This window comes from Felis catus, chromosome A3, assembly GCF_018350175.1.
Source record: "Felis catus isolate Fca126 chromosome A3, F.catus_Fca126_mat1.0, whole genome shotgun sequence".
Taxonomy (NCBI): Eukaryota; Metazoa; Chordata; class Mammalia; order Carnivora; family Felidae; genus Felis; species Felis catus.
Window position 1 is genome coordinate 29,992,574 of NC_058370.1, and position 20,244 is coordinate 30,012,817.

Here is a 20,244-nt window from a genome sequence, read left to right on the forward strand (position 1 = left end):
TGTCCAGTAGAGTACTCAGAAGGCCTCTGCCTCAGCAGTGGGGTAAAATTAGCCCTAAATTAAATGCTGTTCTGCCACCTGGCTAACAAAGTTTAAAAGCAAGGCCAGATAAGACTAGAAGAAAGTATATTAAAAAAATTATTATAGGGGCTGGGTGGCTTGGCTGGTTAAGCTTCTGACTTTGGCTCAGGTCATGATCTCACAGTCTGTGAATTTAAGCCCTACATCGGGCTCTCTGTTGACAGCTCAGAGCCTGAAGCCTGCTTCAGATTCTGTGTCTCCTAGTCTCTCCGCCCCTCCGCTGCTCATGCTCTGTCTCTCTGTCTCTCTCTCAAAAAATAAACATTAAAAAAATTAATATAACGGTATCCTATATGTTGAAGAAGCTAGAAGACTGAACCATGTTAACTTGAGATATGAAAAGCTGTAAAAAATATCTCAAACTTCTAGAGATGAAAAATACAATGTCTGAGAAGAAAAATACACTGAATGAGATTAATGACATTAGATAGTTGTCAAAGTTTAGCTAAGCTACTCCAGGATATTGCTGCCTACGTATACATTTTGTTTGGCCAAGAGGCCTGGAGGAAAAGGGGCTTAAAATCAGGCAAACCCTATGTAGCAGCCGGTAGAGTCACAAGAGGATGTAAGTTCCTGACATGACTTCCCCAACAGGTCTTGTTATTAAGTCTCCCCTGGGGGCGCCTGGGTGGCTCAGTCGGTTGGGCATCCGACTTCAGCTCAGGTCACGATCTCACACTCCGTGAGTTCGAGCCCCGCGTCGGGCTCTGGGCTGATGGCTCAGAGCCTGGAGCTTGCTTCCGATTCTGAGTCTCCCTCTCTCTCTGCCCCTCCCCCGTTCATGCTCTGTCTCTCTCTGTCTCAAAAATAAATAAAACGTTAAAAAAAAAAAAAAAAAAAAAAGTCTTCCCTGCCTTCTAGGGCTATCCCCTTGTGCTTACCAAAACCCTGCTTTCTTGGTTTGAATTGACCAATCTGGACTTAGCCTGGGAACCCCAAAGCACTCTACCCTAATAAAGGCATGTGCCCCAGGTCTTGCCTCTCCCGTCTGCACTCTGCTTTGTCCTTCCTATGTGCTCTTGGAGGCATAAGGTATGCCATTGCGTGTACTTCCTTCAAGATTTGTGAGTAATAAACTTCTCTATTTCAATTTCTTTCATGGTCTTTTGTTGAACTTGGCTCACCCTTCAGTACTCTGTGCTTCACTTAACAAATGTTAATTTAATAAACTCAAAACAACAGTGCAGGAAAGAAAGTTAGTAAATTAGAATACATACACATAGAAACTATGCATAATGAAACACAAAGAGAAAAAAGACTGAAAATAATTGTACAGAGCAATAGGGGCCTGTGGGGCAACTCCAGGCAGCAAAGATATGCAACTTGACCCCCAGAATAGGAGGTGCCAAAAAAAAAAAAAAAAAAAAAGGCCAAAAAACCCCTCCCAATTTGAGGAAAACTAAATCCATCCAATCAAGACACAAAACGATTTCCAAGCACAAGGAAGATGGAAAAAAAAAAACACATGAAATCACATAAAAATAAAATTGCTTAAAATCTGTGATAAACAGAAAGACTTTCTAAAGCCGCTGGAGTGAAAAATAGATAACTTCTATAAAAGGAACAAAGATAAGAGGTGGATTTCTGGTCAGGAATGATGCAAGTGAGAAGACAGTGAAGTAGAGCAGCACCTTTCCGAAAGAAGGAAACCGTTAGGGCACCTGGCTGACTCAGTCAGTAGAGCATGCGACTTGATCTGGGGGCTCGTGAGTTCAAGTCCCATGTTGGGCAGAGAAACAGAGAGGGAAAGAAACTGGACTAATTGCTAAGACAACTTTTGAAGGACTCTATTAATGGACCAAAGTTGTATAACAAAACTGAGAAGCATCCATTTGAGAAATTCTACTGAAGTTTGGTGAGAACAGGAGAAATCTGTGGTGTTTCAGCCAGGGGCTATTCACACTGATGTGGAGAATAAAGGCAAAAGAAAAAAAGTAAACTTCTTTATAACTTACAACCCAGTGACAAGTACTAGAGACAGGCAGAGTAACCTTCCCCAAGGAGCTTAGCTGCCTCGATGTTAATACTTTGCTAAAGGCAAAAGGCAACCTTAGCTTGACATTAGCCAGACCTCTAGGATCCTGTAAAAAATCCCTTTGGAAACTTCCTTTATGTCTACCTTCCTCCAAGATATATGTTTAACAATCATCCTCCAAACATATGGCCCACTGATATATACCTAAAGAGTCTCATGACTAAGGTTTTACTAGACAGTAGTAAATGACCTTATCCTAACAACAGCTAGCCCCTCAAGGTCCTGGAATTCTTGCTTCCAAATTCCTCAAAGACTTACTTTTATCCCTACCTCCCTCCCAACTCGAAAGTATATAATCAGCCACTCCTCACAACCCCAAGGCAGCTCTTTCTGCCGCAGGTCCTGTCCCCGTGCTTTAATAAAACCACCTTTTTGCACTGAAGATGTCTCAAGAATTCTTTCTTGACCACTGACTTCCAAACCCCAACATTCCACATCAACATGACCTCCCCTCTAGTTCCGTGGTGCAGAGAAATCTTATGAGGCAAAGCATAGAAAATTCTACAGCTAGGTAAGTTAAAAAACAATAGCAATCAAAGTGGCAAACATTCAAGGAATGCCAACATACCAACCAGCCAGAATGTAACAGGAAAGGCAGGGGCCTGAGACAACATATATCAATGATTATACAGCAAGGAAGCTGTGTTTTAAGGCATCTTCCTGGTGCCATGTGCACCAGAATACAGGTATAAGAAGGCTCATGACAGGACTGTCTGCAATAGCAAAAAACCATAACCTCAAAAACCATCAACAGTCAAAGAATAAACAGCACATTTTCATATAAAAGAATCCTATGGAGCCATGAAAGTAAATGAACTATATGGCTACCCATAATAATCTGGGGGAGTCTCAGGAATAGAATAGTGAGGAAAAAAAAAAAAACAAAAAACAAGTCCCAGAAGAATACACAGTGTGTGATTATATATGTTACACTCAAAAACAAGACTTTGTTTAGGGATATAGGCATATGTGGTAAAACCCTAAGCAGGCTCCTGAGGATTAGGAGCTGGGCACCCTGAGGGTGGGGAAGAGAAGGACACATGAAGGACATAAATGAACAGGAAGCTGCTATGATGCAGAAGTCACTAACTGGGGAAGGAAAAAGGTTCCAAAGCTGGAAGCGTTTCAAAGTAAAGAAAGTACTATTCTTGTCTATATGTAGTTCGAAATGCCAACCCTGGACTGAGAATCAGAAGACCTGGTCCCGATTTTAGAAAAACACTGTGAGGGGCGCCTGGGTGGCTCAGGGTTAAGCGTCTAACTCTTGGGTTCAGCTCAGCTCTGTGCTGACAGCACAGAGAATGCTTGTGATTCTCTCTCCCTCTCTCTGACCCTCCCCTGCTCGATCTCTCTCTCAAAATAAATAAAATAACTTTTAAAAAAAGGAAAGAAAAGAAAAAAAAAAAAAAAAAAGACCTAGTCCACCCTCCAGAGCTACCTGAACTTGCAGTTGTAACCTCAGTCAAGTTTTCACTTATGGGATTCAGGACAAGAAGCTCAATTAAGACAATGCATGCTGAAGAGCTTTTTAAATTTATTTTTATTTATTTATGGTTTAATTTATATCCAAGTTAGTTAGCATATGGTGCAACAATGATTTCAGGAGTAGATTCCTTAATGCCCCTTACCCCTTTAGACCATCCCCCCTCCCACATGAAGAGCTTTTTAAATGCCTTTGGGGAATGGGAACAGATAAATTTCAAGCTCATCATAGTCTCAAGAAGAGAGAGACTCACCAAGACCCTAATGACACCGAAGCTTCAGAACCCCTCACCTGCCCAAGCCCCCTTCCAAGGCCTGAGAAGAGCCCTACATGTTTTGTGTTCTCTTTCCTTAAGAGAGCCCTAAGTGGTACAAACTCGAAGCCCCACTTGACCTGAGCTCCAAAGTGGCAAAAAGCTTAACAGATAGCTATAGGAGATTCCTGTTTAAATTCTCTGCTCCTATTTAATTTTTCTGCCTCAGAAAATCACCTAATTCAAACTACATTTCCCTCTGAAACTAAGAGTGCACTCTCAAAAGAGTGTGACTAATAGGGCTCCAGAAATCCCTGGCTGTGCCCTTTATGTGGAAACCTCAGGATACACCGAATCTTGCAGGAAAACTCAATACAATTTAAAATCATTTTTCTAACGAGGCCCTTTGCTAAGAAGGTGCAAACTAATTTTGGCAAACATCCTTGATAAATATTATAACTGGCTCAACTATGACAGAGCACAACCACCTCTGTGTTGCCTCTACAACTTGCTTCTGAAACACTATGCAATCTTGCCCCAAGGCTAGTGGCACTGTGACGCACCCGCTGCCCTCAACAAGGGTTCCTAACACCGGTCTTCTGCACCAAGATCTAGATAGGCAGAAGTGCAAGCAGGGGCTGTAGTACAGGCATGACAGCAAATGCTATTACTTACTACCCCCAGCATTTTGTGGAACACCAAAACTCCTTGTGCTTTGTCTCCTCCGTGAATGGAGAAGCAGAAGCTGAGCCAGTAATCTGAGAACAGAGAGAGGAATTTGCCACTGGACAAAATATTTTCAAGGAGAAAAAATTATCCAGAAAGGGGATTTGCATAGTAGAGGTTGAGAAATTTGTGGAGTAAGTCACAACTCTTCCTCTACAAAATGACTGTATCAACCAGAGAAAGAATAGGACTAAGAAAATGTTATTTTGGGGAAACCAAAAAGGAGCATGGAATGAATCCCCATGAAATCCATGCAAAACCAACAAGGTTCTTGAGAATCTTGGGTCAGCAGAAAATACTGCCAGCTTGGACTGAAAGGGACAGAGAGAGTATAAATCAAAAGAGATTACTGGATTCTCAAAATTCTACTGGCAAGAAGCAGGCTGATAAAACTCAGCTACAAAGTGCCACCTTTACGAAAAAGGAAGGATGACCAAGGTGTAGCCACAAGCCCAGAGGGGAACACTAAGGGTTTAGCTGAAACCAAGAGCCCAGGTGGCAGAGATCAGAGCTATGGAGGACTATTCTCAGGCCTTGAAACCTAATCCAGACTCTGGAGTTTGCCCAGCTGCATTTCAAAGCTACCTTGGGCTGATGACTCCTTTTTATTTTCTATTTCCCCCATTTTTGAAGCTGAATGTCTGTAACTGTTATCCTATACCAGTGCCACCTTGGGTGTTGGGAAGGCAGAGGCAGATAACTGGTCTCTTTAGTTCGACAGGGCCACAGCTGGAGAGGACTTGTGTTCAGTTGTACTTACTGGATTACATGCCAGAGCTTATCTACACCTGATTTACATGATCTTGATGAGGAGATTTTGGATTTGTGAGCCTGGTGAGATTTAGGACTTTGAACTATTACCATAATGAAATGAGGCCCTTGGGAAGGGGCGATTGTATTTTGCACGTGGGAGGGATGAATGGGGGGCCAGAGGGTAGACTGTGGCTCCCGTGACCTTCATCTCCTGATGTTATTCCTGTGTTCATGTAACATTACATGGCAAAAGAGAAATTATCTGAGTGGGCTTCTAATCACAACAAGCTCTTTAAAAGCAGTTTTCTCTGGCTGGTATAGAAAGGGAATTTATACAGAACAGAAGCATAAGAGAGATTCAACAACACAAGGGAGGTTCTCATTGCTGAGATGGGGGAGGGCTGTCACAGGGTGGAGACCTCTGCAAGAAGGAGCTAAGCATGGTCCTGGCTGTCAGCTGGCAAAAAGACAGGGACCTTAGTCCTACAGTCTGAAGGAACTGAATGCCACTGATAATCTAGATGAGCGTGGGAGCACATTCTTCCCCAGAGTCTCCAGACAAGAGTCTAGTCTAGCTGATGCCTTAACTTCGGCCTTATGAGACCCTCAACATGAATCCTTCTGACCTACTGAACTGTGAGATCATAAACATGTATTGTTTTGAGCTACTAAATTTGTGGTGATTTGTTATACAGCAATAGAAAACGAATCCAGACTTTGGCCCACAGATTCCATTTCTGAACATGCTACTGCTCTAGCCCATTCTGAGAACAATCCTCAGGAGGCAACAAGAGGACCAGATTGTGGTTCTGGGCCCATCCCTTCGGAGCACAAGTTTCCTATCTGCAAAATGGGTGGATAAAAGGAGAAAGGTTGTAGGAAAATACTTGTATGCCAACAAATCTTTTCAAATATCTGATGTATTATTTCTCACAACACCCATGCCAATACCTGCAGAAGAGGAACCCAGACACAGTCAGGAAGAGAACAGTAACGGCTGGCTCACCTTCCTCAGGCCAGGAGTGTGGGTTGCTGGAATAAAGATATGCTCCTTCTCCTCCTGTTAGAAAAGTGCCCAGGAAACAGGCATCCCCCTTTAAAAACAAGCAATCACAAAAAGTAAATGATTTATAGCATAAACATTCACAGAATCAAAAGTTTTGCCCATTTGTCTATCTACAAAGCTGCTTAGTAGCCTCAGATATACCCAATTTCTTCCACACCTCTGGCACTGCCTGGCTCTTTGTCATGTTACTGGCATTCTTGACCTGTGCCGAAGAAAAGAATGTGAGGTCCTCTCTGAGTCCAGGCACCAATGCCTGCTATGCTTGTTCATGCTCCAGTGGATTTCTAGCCACTAGAAGCAGTTCTCCTTGGCCCAAAGCCTTGACCTCTCAGTTTTCTATGTCTAGGTCAACCTGAGATCTGCTTGTAATAGTACAGGGAGATTAAAAAAAACACCCCAGAGGCACCTGGATAGGTTGGTCAACTGGGCGTCCAACTCTTGATTTTGGCTCAGGTCATGATCTTGTGGTTCGTGAGATAGGGCCACGCTGGGCACTGCACTGACAGTGCAGAACCTACTTAGATTCTCTCTCTCCCTCTGCTCCTCCCCTCACTCGCACTTCCTCTCTCTCTCAAAATAAATAAATAAACATTAAAAAAAAAAAACCCACAACACACCAAAAGGCCTAAATGGCGGAACAAATCCCCTCTAACTGTGCATCCCATTAAATGGTTATTTAAAAAAATTTTTTCAAGGTTTATTTTTATTTATTTTTGAGAGAGACAGACAGAGCATGAGTGGGGGAGGGGCAAAGAGAGAGGGAGTCACAGAATCTGAAGCAGATTCCAGGCTTTGAGCTGTCTGCACAGAGTCGGACAAGGGGCTTGAACCCATGGACCACGAGATCATGACCTGAGCTGAAGTCAGATGCTCAACTGACTGAGCCACCCAGGCGCCAACACCCCCCCACTTTTTTTTTTTTAATTTTTAATGTTTTTTTTATTTTTGAGAGACACACAGTGAGAGCAGGGGAGGGGCAGTGACAGAGAGAAACGGTTATTTCTAGAGCTTTGCCAGGAGGGGAAGAATGCAAGCAGGAATTGAGACAGAGAGGAACATATCCTTCAGATCAGCTCTACAATGAAATATTCCAAATTATCTTCATAAATTGTTTACATTTCATTTTGATACAATGTTAACATTAAGAATAAAAAGGCTGCTTACCTTAACTGCTTGCTGGGTTTTCTCAGACAATTTTACTTCATTATCTTCTACCTGTATCCAAAAGGAGTGCAAATTTTCAGTTTCCTACTTCAAGGGTAAAATTCTGCTAGGTTTCCCCCATGTTCAAATATTTCCAGGAGACAGGGCAGCCCCTCGACCAAATCCCATGCTCTCAGGCCCTGATGGATGGCAGAGTTGGCTGGCTGCCAGTCATCAAGTCTTAGAGCCCAAAGCCATGGTGGGTTCTCTCACTGGGACCTGAGGTCCAGCTAAATGAGCCTACAATATGTGGAAATGATGTCTTTGTCTCCAATTATATTTTAGGGAAAAACAACTATTTGTAAGGATGAAGGGAAGAGAACATATTAAAATATTTTGAGTGCATTCTCCTTTAAATGTGTTCATCTCTGAGGCTGATTCTTCCCTTTCCATGTCAGAATTGTAGGAACAATATAAACAGAGTCTAAAATAGGTACTTAGACCACTACTTCACTCATTACTGTCATACTTTCTGTGTCCCACGGCACCATAGTTTCAGACCAAGTCCCACTGGTGCAGATGGGACCCTTCCACATGTAGAGAAATCATTGCTGTAAAAACTCAGCAGCAACCATTCTGACCAGAGAAGGGAGCCATGTGATCTATTCCGCACTATCTGTGTGACTTTAGACAGGCTGGTCAATTTCTTAGCCTCAGTGTCCTCATATGGAACATGAAGGTGTTAACGTCTTTCTTTCAATAATTTAACAGGGACCGAAATCATTTAGTTCCTTTCGTTTGGCACTTTCCCAAGATTAGGAGAGAGTTAAAGAAACTAGATTTGTTTGCATAAACACAAAGAGCTCAGATAATAACTTCCATTCCTGAACAACAGCTAGTTTAGGATCTGACACCCCACCAGGGACCCAATGAAGAGGCTCTTCTTCAGATGTTCTCCCCGATTTCTCCACATTTAAGTCCACTTCCATTGGATGAATAACACTAACCAGCCAGGAGCAGAATCTGGGTATGGCGGCTGTCAGGACTATGGAGCTGGTTTCTGTGGTAACAGTGCCATCTGCAGGAAGACCACAGACATGCTAGTTACTGCTCACTACCTGGCCCACCTTGTAGGCCCAACAGCTAACACCCCCTCCCCTTCTCAGGAGCGAGGGATCCTCTTATTAGTATACAAAATCTTATGCTCTCAGAAATTGAAAACCTCCTCATCTGGGGACAGGGAGACTAAGAGGGGAGGAATAAAGTTTTCCCTGTGATATTAACTCTATTACTTTTCTTACAACAAATAGAATTACACATTTAAATGAAGAGTCCTGGGAATCAGTCCTTTTTATCTACACTTTTAATTTTTATCAAGGTAGTGCAAAGGTTAAAAAAAAGGATCTAATTATTATTTAAAATTGCTTCTTCCTAACTACCAATAAGGCTGTATGTGTGAAAATAATGTTATATATTAATGTTAATAACACATTATGTATAATTAGATCACAATATACAATAATGTATATTATATATGATTTATATATACATATGTACTATGAAATTATATATAACTTATTTTGCCAAAACAAACAAAAAAAACTCAAGTTTTGCTTTCTAAAGACCTCTTATAAACACTTACCCTTTTCTTTAACCAAGATCTGAGATGTCAAAAAGGATTCTGAGAAGACCACAGACCCTAAGCACCCCCTTCCTCCCAGCAAGTCAGGAATGTCATAGACAGTCATACAAGCCTATATCAAATGAGAAAACAGAGTTAGGCCAGTTGTCAGTCTTAAACTTTCAGGGAGAGACCTTTAAGAAACAGACCACAAAATGCTGCTTTAAGGCACATTTCAAAAGAATACTCAAGAGTTTCTAAGGAAAATGAAAGTTATCCTGAACTACATCTCAGAACTGGGAGAGAACCTCAGCATTACCCAGGCATCTCTGCAACTGCCGCTGCATCAGAGACACACTTGGGCTAGAGGAGCATTTTTCTTTTAAAGTTTATTTATTTATTTTAAGAGAAAGAGTGAGCAGGAAGGGCAGAGAGAGAGAGGGAGACAGAGAATCCCAAGGAGGCCCTGCACTGTGAAAGCAGAGCCCAACGTGGGGCTCGAACTCACAAACTATGAGATCATGACCTGAGCTGAAATCAAGAGTTGGATGCTTAACTGAATAAGCCATCCTGGAGCTCTGGGCCAGTGGAGTATTTTTATGCTTCTTCTATAAAGTCCCTCAAATTGTCTATCTTCCCTAAGAGAAACATAACAGCCTTCCTTCTTAATTGTGATGAGGCCCTGGCCTCTCAGAGTTGAGGGCGTTTCTTCCAGGGTTTTTTTTGTACCCTCGCATACTCTTCACATCCTGGCACATCAATACGCTCACCAACTCCTTTTTTGGTTTGGGCTCAAGTTCTGGACAAGCCTAGAAAGGTAGTCAATCATTCAGTACATAAGTCTTCATGGATATTTCTGGGTATATACTGACACCTGCAAATGCTTCTTTCACTACCAAGAAAATTAAGAGAAAACTATATAAGTTTTTATGGCAAGATAAAATAGAGCCTTCAGCAGGCTGGAAAAAAATTGGAGCAACAGAGTTCTTGAATATCTGGTAAGTAAGTCCTAATTTATATTAAAACTAATGAAAATGGAACAATTCGGGGGGGCGGGGGAGGAATCTAGCAGAAGAAATGCAGAAAATAGTATGAGCCAGAGCCAGGGTCTAGAAAGATTGAAAATCTGGTGAGGGACATGATGAGTGGCACAAGGAGCCCTCTCAGGTACTGTCTCCTCCTGGTCTGACGTTGCTGAATGAATGCCCAGGTGCAGAGCTCCTGAAGCAGCGCCCACCTTCACACATCTTTGTCCTTGCCTGGGACCCCTGCACCACCCTCAGCACAGAGACAAAAGAGACCTGGGGCTCTTGAAGAAATTGCTAGATCCCTAAACACAAAAAAGCAGCAGAAGAGTTGACGAAAAAAACAGAGTTAAAGCCGAAGTTGTTAATTTCTCATGTCATCATGAAAAAAGAATGTACAAAAATGACAGGTAGGCTTTTATAGTTTAGTTAACTTTTCTTTTTTAAAATAAATTTTTGTTTAAAATAATTTTATTTTTTAAAAAGAGACAGAGAGAGAAACAGAGCTAGAGAAGGGGAAGGGCAGAGAGAGAGGGAGACACAGAATCTGAAGCCAGCTCCAGGCTCTGAGCTATCAGCACAGAGCCCAACACGGGGCTTGAACTCATGGAACGTGAGATCGTGACCTGAGCTGAAGTTGGATGCTCAACCCACTGAGCCACCCAGGTGCCCCTCTTTATTTATTTATTTTTTTATTTTTTAAGATTTATTTTTAAGTAATCTTTACACTCAACACTGGGCTCATATCCACAACCCTGAGATCAAGAGTCACACACTTCACTAAGCCAGCCAGTCACCCTTGTTTTATAGTTAGCTTTCTGAGTAGGTCTGACAACTGGGGTTTTTTATCTTAATCTGCTCCAAAGAATTTTAAACATCTAAAGATACAAAACCTTCCTGGGCTATGTGGTCTCTCTTAAGTGGCAATGAGAATACCACTTTGGTTCCTAGATCAATCAGGAAGACAATCCTGTGGGTTATACCCAATACCTTACTTTCATATTTGGCTTCTGGTATTGAGGAAGGGGAGAGAGAAAATTAAAAGGCAGAACCTCATCTCAGCCTGGAAGGGAGGACAGGATTTGGACTGAAAACAACAACTTCTCTCTTCTTTCTTATTTCATTAGCGGCTGCTGAATGCATACTTAACACAATAATATGATTCCACTGGACTCCCGACTACCTTCTATTGTGCAAAGCACCTTCCAAAGCACTGCACAACAGTCTAAGTAGAGAAGTCAGGGCTAACGTCTGGCAAGGAGATAAAGTACTATCACTTAATATCAGAAAGCATTTCCTGGCTTCTTGATTATGTCAATTAGTAAAATCTAAACAAACATCAATACGAAATGGTGACAGATACAGGGAACAGATACATTATAAAAAGAGAAATTACAACCTTAAAGTTACCCCTCTTGTACTACTTTTTTTAATTTAATTTTTTAATTTTTTAATTTTTGAAAGACAGAGACAGAGCAGAAGTGGGGGAGGGGCAGAGAGGAGGAGACACAGAATCTGAAGCAGGCTCCAGGCTCTGAGCTGTCAGCGCAGAGCCCGATGCAGGGCTTGAACCCATAAATCGTGAGATCATGACCTGAGCCAAAGTCAGATGCTTAACCAACTGGGCCACCCAGGCGCCCCATGTACTACTTTCTTTAGATAACATGACTGTTTTCCACTGGTGATGGTGGTGGGCATGCATCTGCACGGAATCATCCACACTTGTGCACCAAGTTCCTGGTGACTAAAAGCTCACTGGAATTAAGGCTTGGGCAGTAGCCGTAGAACAGACTCAAGGCATAATCTGTGCCCATATCTATTTCAACCAGACTCTTGGCTGGATGGGCCACTATCCTCTCACGCGTTGCTTGCCGATCATCTACACATCAGGATGCACTGGGATAAACGGAGGACTTGGCTTGTGACCAGGAGCAACTAATCTAGAAACTGCTCCCCTAGGCCATGCCAGTCAGCTGACCTGGGGACCTATATTTCTGCATCTGTAAACCACCCAAATGGCCCATCAGTGTGCTCCCAGCACATGGGTCCGAAAGTTCTGCTCTGACCACCCTCTTCACTGGTGGCTTAGGCCCCATTTTGTTGTTGTTGTTATCTATTTGTTTTTATTTATTTTCACAGACCCCTGTTAATAAGGGCATCAGCACAGGCTGTGGAACACAGAGAAGCCACTGAAAACTCAGCCTGTATTGAGGCAGGCTTGTCCTCTGCTCACATTTCCATATGAGGTCAGAGCAATCACAGTCACTTAGAGGAAGCCTTCCTAACCTTAGGAAGAAGTGTCTCTCCTAGCCTCCAGCTAAGACTCTGGGCCCTGGGAGCCTAGGCATGGGGGTATGATGTGGTGGGCCTGGCACAGCTGCCTGGGCACCCTCAGAAAGCACAGGCTCCCCACTCCCTCTGCAGCTGAAATGCTCCTGCGAATAGACCAGTTTCCTCAGGTAAGGGACGGACTGCCCAAGAATCCCACATCCTCCTATCTCACCCCTTGCAGATGTCCCTCTAGAGGCCATTCTCTGCCAGCTGACTTAAAAACAGCTCTGCTTACCGTCTTCACGAAATATAAGCTATCTTCACTGTCCAGAGGCACAATCCTAGAGGAGGAAAGAGATATATATTACATTTACAATGTTCTCTTTTCTCAACTTGGCGGCAACCCACAGACCTAGATTTCTTTCAGGGCTTTTCAAGGCACTGGGTTGCATGTAAGTAGAATTAGTACATAGGCTGCTGGAGGGAATTAGGTCCACCTCCTACCCCCATGCCCAATGCTTCAGTGGGAAGCACTCAGGGCAGAAAGTCTCAGATGAGTGTAGCCAGCCCCAAGCCCAACCCTGGCATAATGCTGTTGCCAGGTGTGGAACTCTATGAAGACCACCCACATCAGCAGTTACAAGACAGCCTCTCTCTTCTTCTTTGTTCCTAAAACTTGCCCCAAATGAGTATGCACCACAAACATACCCTTACCTTCCGTGATTATTCACAGCATGTATATGAAAAGTCATCTTGGAGCTGTAGGCCCAAAACAAAAGAAGTCAGTCTGCTCCTGGTGACCACAGCGTTGGTGCCCTCCCCAGACACCTACAGCTGCAATGCACCTGTGCTGGGCCCTCATGGCACCCTTCCCAAGTGTGGGGCCAGCGTCTGACTCGTCATAGCTCTTCCTCTGTGCAGATTCTCAGGGCTGCCTTGACTCTTGGACAGAGCACAAGAGAACCATGTGACAGAACTACGGTCTATTGCAGACTGGGAAGACCCTCTGGTGGCCCACGGCCTCCTGCCCCATAGCTATGACAGCTGTGACATATTGTCCTAATCCTGCTCTTCTTTACTACTTTTGGGTCAAGCTGCCATCTCTGCTCAGAGCCCAAGCAGAGGCCAAATCCTGTGTTCCTCTTGGGAGATGGTTTGCTAATCTGATGTAGTGTGAGGGTACTCAGTAAAGTGATCTTGTGGAGAGAAGGGAGTGGGGCTCCAGATGGAGGGCTGGCCATGGGAGACGCTTCTCCTATTGCCCGGTATTCGTTCCTTGCCAATCCTTCCTCCAGCTGGGAGGTATACCCGGGGCTAAAAGGCCTTGGGGTTGAAAGGTAGCCTGTCCTGGAGAGGCTGAGTGGCCTATGCAAGGCCCTGAGGAAAGGAGAAAATGAATAGGCCAGCTGTGTTGATGGTGACACAGAAGAGCCCCATGCAACAGCAGCTAACGTTTACATGCCTAGTCTTTCAGCACAGTGGGAACATGAGGAAACAGATGTTCAGAGAGCTCCTTGTCTTGCCCAAAGTCACAGAGCTGGAAAGCAAAGGTGCTTTCTCAAACTCAGGTCTTCCAGGAACAGACAATCCAGGCCAGTGCAAGGCCTTAAGGGAACGAACTTCCTCTGTCCCCTTCCTCTCAGGGCCTGAGCTACAAGATCCAGAAGACCCACAGGAAAGGAACCTTAAGCCTTGCACCAAAGAGATCTGGCTCTTCCCTCCACTCCTGGAGTTACAGCGGTAGAACTCTGGTTAGATCAATTGACTGACTTATTGTTCTCAATACTCCTTCTCACTACCCAGGGCTGTAGATGTAAGAAAATGTGGGGTACAGAGATGAGGCACCACAGGGCACGTCCCATAGAGTTCTTAAAGAAATTCCCCAATGTTGGGGTCTTCGGTCTCCTTTGCAAAAAAAGTGCACCTAGTGGTCCTCATATGGTACAGAGCGTTAGGTGGAGTGGGTTCATGAAAGTTTTGCTATGGACACAGACCACACAGAGAGCCTCTGTGATGTGCCAGGAGATGTGTGATGCTTAGACTGCCAGCAAGCCCAATTCCCACAGCATCTAGCCCCTGAGGCAGGGCCAGGCTCAGGGTGTCAATGACCTGAGAGGGCATGGAGGCCCAGAGCCAGGCTCTTCTAAGCAGTGACTGCCTTCTTGTGCCCAGGGACCTTGACCCAACAAGCTTCACCTCTCATGTCCCCAGCTTCACCTTTCTAACTTGTGAACCTGGGTCCTTCAGGTCTCCGACACCTCTGGTATTGATCTGCCTCCCCTGCGGTCATCAGGAATGTGTCTGACTCTTTCTCATACAGTTCCTCCATCTTAGGCTCCTTGGCCTCTCAAAGCCCTGATCTTGAGTTTCTCCTTCACACATCCCCTTATTTTACTAGAACGTTTCTCAAAGAGAAGGTGGAATATCAAATACAAGGGAGAAGAGGGTCTTTATAAAATGAACATTAAAAATAATTCCTTATATAAAATAGCAGTCATTGCTTACCGTAGGCCTGCCTTAAACTGTGTCAAATCAAAGGAATCTAACCCGGATCCCAGGGTCTGCTCAGCTGCCTCCTTGGCCTGTAAAACCAATCACAAAACAGAGACAATGAGCTTTCACAGCAGGAAAGAGTACACATCACTGATGGGAAGTACCCTTCTAACATTTGGCCAGGAGAACACTGTGCCCCTCCCCTCTACATGACTGCTTCGTATACATCAATAGATCAAAGTGGAAACATTGTGTTAAGGGAAACAGGTGCCTGCTTTCTTTGGGCTGGGTTCACAGGAAACACTTCATTCAGGCAGGTGGGCACTGGAACTTGATCTGCTGGGAACTGTAACCAGCTGAGATGATGCCATTGTGAGGTCTGGAAAAGTGTTTTCTACCCCCCCCCCCGCCCCCCCGGCCTTGAGGGAGAGACTACTGCCCTTGGAGTTTCTGTCAGATGCTAAGAATATTCAAATACCTAGATTCACAAAAGATCAGTTAAAAAAACAAAGGTATGAGAACTGATAGTGCATAAACTTTCAGCTAAAGGGTTGAGAAATCCCAAGTTGTGCCAGGGATTCAAGTTCAGTGAGGAGGGGAGATAGCAGGGAGCTGGTGACTACGGCTACAGTGTCTCTGGTATCTACATCATACACAACCTTTCCAATGTCAAATGGCTTCCTTCAGGAAAGGTCCTATTGGCATTGGGAGGCATCAAGCCGACTCTTCTCATCTCCTTACTGGGTCAGATATAGGAATCCAACTCAGCAGGGCAGGTTAACCGCAAAACAGCAAGGAAGAGAACGGTCAGAGAACGAGAACACATGTGCTTGTCTAGGAAAGGCAAGTCAGATTTTCTAATCTTTAGGGTTTTTTTTTTTTTTTAACACTAAATTATAGGAAATCACACTATATAGTTCAAAACAAACTTGGGGAGCCTGGGTGGCTCAGTCAGTTAAGCGTCTGGCTCTTGATTTCATCTCAAGCCATGATCCCAGGGTTGTGGGATCGAGCCCTGCATCCAGCTCTGCACTGAGCGTGGAGCCTGCTTGAGAGTCAGTCTCTCTCTCTGTCCCTCTCCCCCACTTGCATGCTCTCTCCCTAACATTAAAGAATCAAACTTACCTAGCTTTATATTTTTCTTTATTTTTAACTTTTAAAAGGATTTTTTAAAAGCTATTAATTAAAACACTATGCTACAGAATGATTTGCTTTAACACAAAGATCTACAAAGATCTACGAAGAAGTGCTGATTAGTGGTCCTTCTTAGGACAAATGACACTTCGGTCACAGGCAATAGAAGCCCAGTGCTCTCCAGGCATCTCTGTGTCTGGTGCCAGCTCCACCGAGGCCCAAGCTCGCACAAAACTGAGTAGTACCCGGTATCCAAAGCCAAAACAGATGGATAGGAAGTTTTACACTGAAATAACTACTAAAGAAAGAGAAACATGGTATTTAAATTACCTTTGTTAGACTGGAAGTTTTAGCATAACATGCAATGCCAGCCAAAACAGCCTCAATAACAGCAGCATACACCTGGGACAAGAGCCTACTTTAGAACAAAAAAATATGGGTTAACTACAGCATCATAAGGTTTCAATAAACGCTGCATGCACATAAATGACATTCCCTAAGGAACTGAATGAGAAAAGTGCAAAAATGGAACTCATTGATTTCTAAACCTTTTAAAGCCATGTGACCCATACGTGAGATACACTTTGCTCTTACTAAACCATGACAGAAAAGTCAACTCTTCTTAATTCTGCTCAGAAGACCAACCTTCCCTGTTTGTGATCCAACAGAAGAGAACTCTGTGGGCTCCCTAGCCCCTTCAGTGTCATGGTACAGACTTTGCTTTTCCAGGACCAAGCACACCACACCTTCATGTCATCTCCTCCCAGGACTGCTGTGGGCTGGCTGTTACTGGAATCTCAGGGTAGGAGACCCCAGAGGCAAGAGAGATTACTAGAGAAGATGAGCTCCACTTAAATTCAAATTCCGAGCTACAGACCACTTTACAAGTAGCTTACCTGCTCTAGAGAATAGAGAATGTTTCTGAGAGGAAACATTCTCTTCCTAAAGCCTCCCTGCTCCCTGCCCGCCAATCTTGTTCTTTCTCTTGGACTCCTCACTTCCCAAAGTGATTATAAGGTTTTTTTCCCAAAGTGATTATAAGAAGGTTTCTTCCTTTGCCAGACTGGGACTGCTATGAAGGTCCCTAGAAAATCCGACACTGGTTCCTCTTAAGCAAAAATTTTCAATCTCCGTATTTTGGGCCAGATAATTCTTTGTCATGGGGTCAGCCCTGTGCACTACAGAATGTTTAGCAGCACCCCTGGTCTCTATCCATTAGATGCCAGTAGTACCCCAGTTGGGAAAACAAAAATGTCTCCAGCACTGTGAACCATCTCTGGGAGTCGGGGGTAGGACTGGGGGAAGAGGAGCAGTCAAATTGCCCTTGGTTGAGAATCATGCTTTAGGGGAGGGAGATCCAGGATCTTATCAGGATAATTACAGACAGAAGGGGTTCATTCACAAGGCCCTGAAAAGCAAAGGAGGTGCCTGGCAAGAAAGTGATAAAGCCTTGCCTCAGACTACTACAGAAAAGTCTATTTTTATGCCTGAGAATCTCTTAACAGGTAAAGGAAGGTGACAGGAATTGGAAAGCAGGAAGGAACACAGAAATGATCTGATCTAACCCCTGTGACAGAAGAAGCAAGTAGGGCCTCTGAAGGTGGAATAAGTTGTCCATGGAACAGAAAACGAATGGCAGACTTGAATTCAGGTCTGATGCCAGCCTGGTGCTTTTCTACTGTGCCATGTCATACTGCCAACTTCTTTAATTTCCTCTTTGGCTCCTGCACCACACCTCCACATTATAGGTAAAGGATTTGAGTTGGGTAGAAGAAAAAAAAAAAGACAGAAAAAGTATACATAACAAAATGATAGCTCCAAGAATCAGCATATCCTGAAGACTGTTGGCCAGGCCATGAGAGAGGGATCCATCCTGGTATGAAGTAGGCCTGGCAGGGACACTGACAATGAGCTTGGCCACTTCCAGGTAAAACCACAATCCTCCACACCTAAACACCAACACCAAAGACATATATATGTCTTCCTCCTTTCCCCACCCAGCTTGATTCAGACATCATTCAGTACCAACACTGTTCAGGTCTCCCCACTCTTGGCCTTCTCCTATACAGACCCTCAGATAAGAGCTGAATGCAAAGGTACCTGGTTATGGACTCAAAATGGCCTGAATGGGAGGCCCGAGATTCATGACAAGGGAAGAGTCTGCTCCATGTCTAGATGGCACTGCTGTTGCCTTCCCTAGGACTCCACAAGGCCCAAGTTCTACCAGCTCTGTGATTCAGTAAGTCTCCTGATATGGGCCCATGCCCATATCTCAATACCAGTCACTGAAACAGGGTACCAATGTATTTGGTTTAGGAAAAATGCCAAAGATCCAGAATGAAGATCCAGTGGCTAAGCACAGTGGCATAAAAGTATTAGCAGATACAAAGCAAGACTATATATACCCATCAACGTATGAGAACGCAGTTGACTTGCTGCTAAAGTGCAGAAAAGCCACACATTTAAAAACTGCATAGGGGCTCCTAGGTGGCGCTCGGTCTATCGGGCATCTGACTTCGGCTCAGGTCATGGTCTCAAGATTCGTGAGTTTGAGCCCCGTGTCAGGCTCTGTGCTGACAGCTCAGAGCCTGGAGCCTGCTTCAGTTTATGTGTCTCCCTCTCTCTGCCCCTCTCCTGCTCGTGCCCTCTCTCTCTCTCCCCCCCCTCTCTTAAAGAATAAACAAGCATAAAAAAATTTTTTTTAAACTGCACACACATTGGGGTGCCTGAGTGGCTCAGTCAGTTGAGTGTCTTCTTGATTTTGGTTCAGGTCATGATCTCATGGTTTGTGAGTTTGAGCCCCGCATCGGGCTTTGTGCTGATATTGTGGAGTCTGCTTGGGATTCTCTTCCTCTCCCTCTCTTTCTGCCCCTCCCCCTGCTCTTACTCTCTCTTAAAAACAAAACAAAAAATAAAATGAAAAATAAAAAACTTCATACACATTAATTACCACTATACAAAACCTAAATGTAGAATTTTTAAAAACCCAGAAAGATACACAGTAAGATATTAAAGGGTAGTGACAAAGAGGAGGAATTATAGCCGATCTTATTTTTCTTACTTTCTTTTCAGTTTTCCAAATTTTCTGTAGTCTGACTACATTCCTCACATTATATTTTTTCCAATACAGTTTAGTGTTTCCTACCCCAGAGGGGTAGGGGTAATTCTGGGAACTACTATAGCCTGAGGATCATATATTTATAAAAAGATCCTTAGATGATTCTCTGTGGCCTGTCACCATTGGCCTTTGGGAAGCACTTGTCTAGACCATAGTAGTTTATTTTGGAATATTTAACTAGGTAATAACAGAACTCTATTATGTTTGTATTTTTAAAGGAAAATTCCTTTTTGGAATTCAGTAGTTCCAGCATTGTTATGGATTGAATTGTTTCCTTCTAAAATTCATATTGAAGCTCTAACACTCAATGTGATTGTATTTGGAGATAGGACCTTTAAGAAGGTCATTAAAGTTAAATGAGATCATAAGAGTAGAGCACTAATCCAGTAGGACTGGTATCCTTATAAGAAGAGGAAGAGACATCAAAGACTTCTGTTTCTCCACTAGAGCACAGAGGACAGGCCAGGTAAAGACATAGCAAAAAAGTGGTGGTCTGCAACTCAAGGAGAATGGCCTCACCAGAGACCAACACTGCTGGACCTAGAACTTGGACATTTAGCCTCCAGAACTGTGAGAAAATACATTTCTGCTGTTTAAGCGACCCAATCTCTGGTATTTTGTTATGGTAGCCCAAGCAGACTAACACAAACATTAATGAGTTTATTTCTTATCTTCGGTTTCCTGTTATATGTGGGGGGAGAGAAGTTAACACTAGGCCCTTTCTAAAGTTGCACAGCCTAAGTTCAGATCCTAGCTCTGATCCCTAAGCCTGAGAGTCAACTCCAGAGGAAACACTGCTCAGACCAGATGGGGTTTCACAGATTCTCCCAATGCATTTTAGGATGTTTTATCTGTGGGAAAGCCTCTGATAAAAAATGTACTATGTAGAAGACATAGAAGAGTCAGGCCATTGAAATGCATGGGTGTGCAGAGAGGAAGTCTCTGAGTTCTGGAGAGAGGAGCACATATCAAAGACAGCAGGACTCCATGCTGAGGGACAGGGGCTGGGAACTAAAGCTCTGCTCACTACTTCACTCTGCTC

At 43.8% G+C, this 20,244-nt stretch overlaps 1 protein-coding gene across 4 annotated transcripts in view; it reads right to left on the bottom strand.

The window, feature by feature from the left end:
- Positions 1-20,244, bottom strand: part of CA3H20orf194 (chromosome A3 C20orf194 homolog) — a 130,650-nt gene that overhangs the window by 53,259 nt on the left and 57,147 nt on the right. For 3 of the 4 annotated variants that reach the window (XM_019826770.3, XM_011280923.4, XM_019826771.3), the window contains 8 exons: positions 16,415-16,502; positions 14,963-15,039; positions 13,172-13,216; positions 12,753-12,798; positions 9,183-9,294; positions 8,548-8,618; positions 7,562-7,612; positions 6,338-6,425 (listed from right to left, as the gene is read on the bottom strand). In XM_019826770.3, the coding sequence (XP_019682329.2) occupies positions 6,338-6,425; positions 7,562-7,612; positions 8,548-8,618; positions 9,183-9,294; positions 12,753-12,798; positions 13,172-13,216; positions 14,963-15,039; positions 16,415-16,502 (578 nt within the window). The remainder of the gene's footprint in view (positions 1-6,337; positions 6,426-7,561; positions 7,613-8,547; positions 8,619-9,182; positions 9,295-12,752; positions 12,799-13,171; positions 13,217-14,962; positions 15,040-16,414; positions 16,503-20,244) is intronic. The other variant, XM_011280924.4, reaches the window with a different exon arrangement.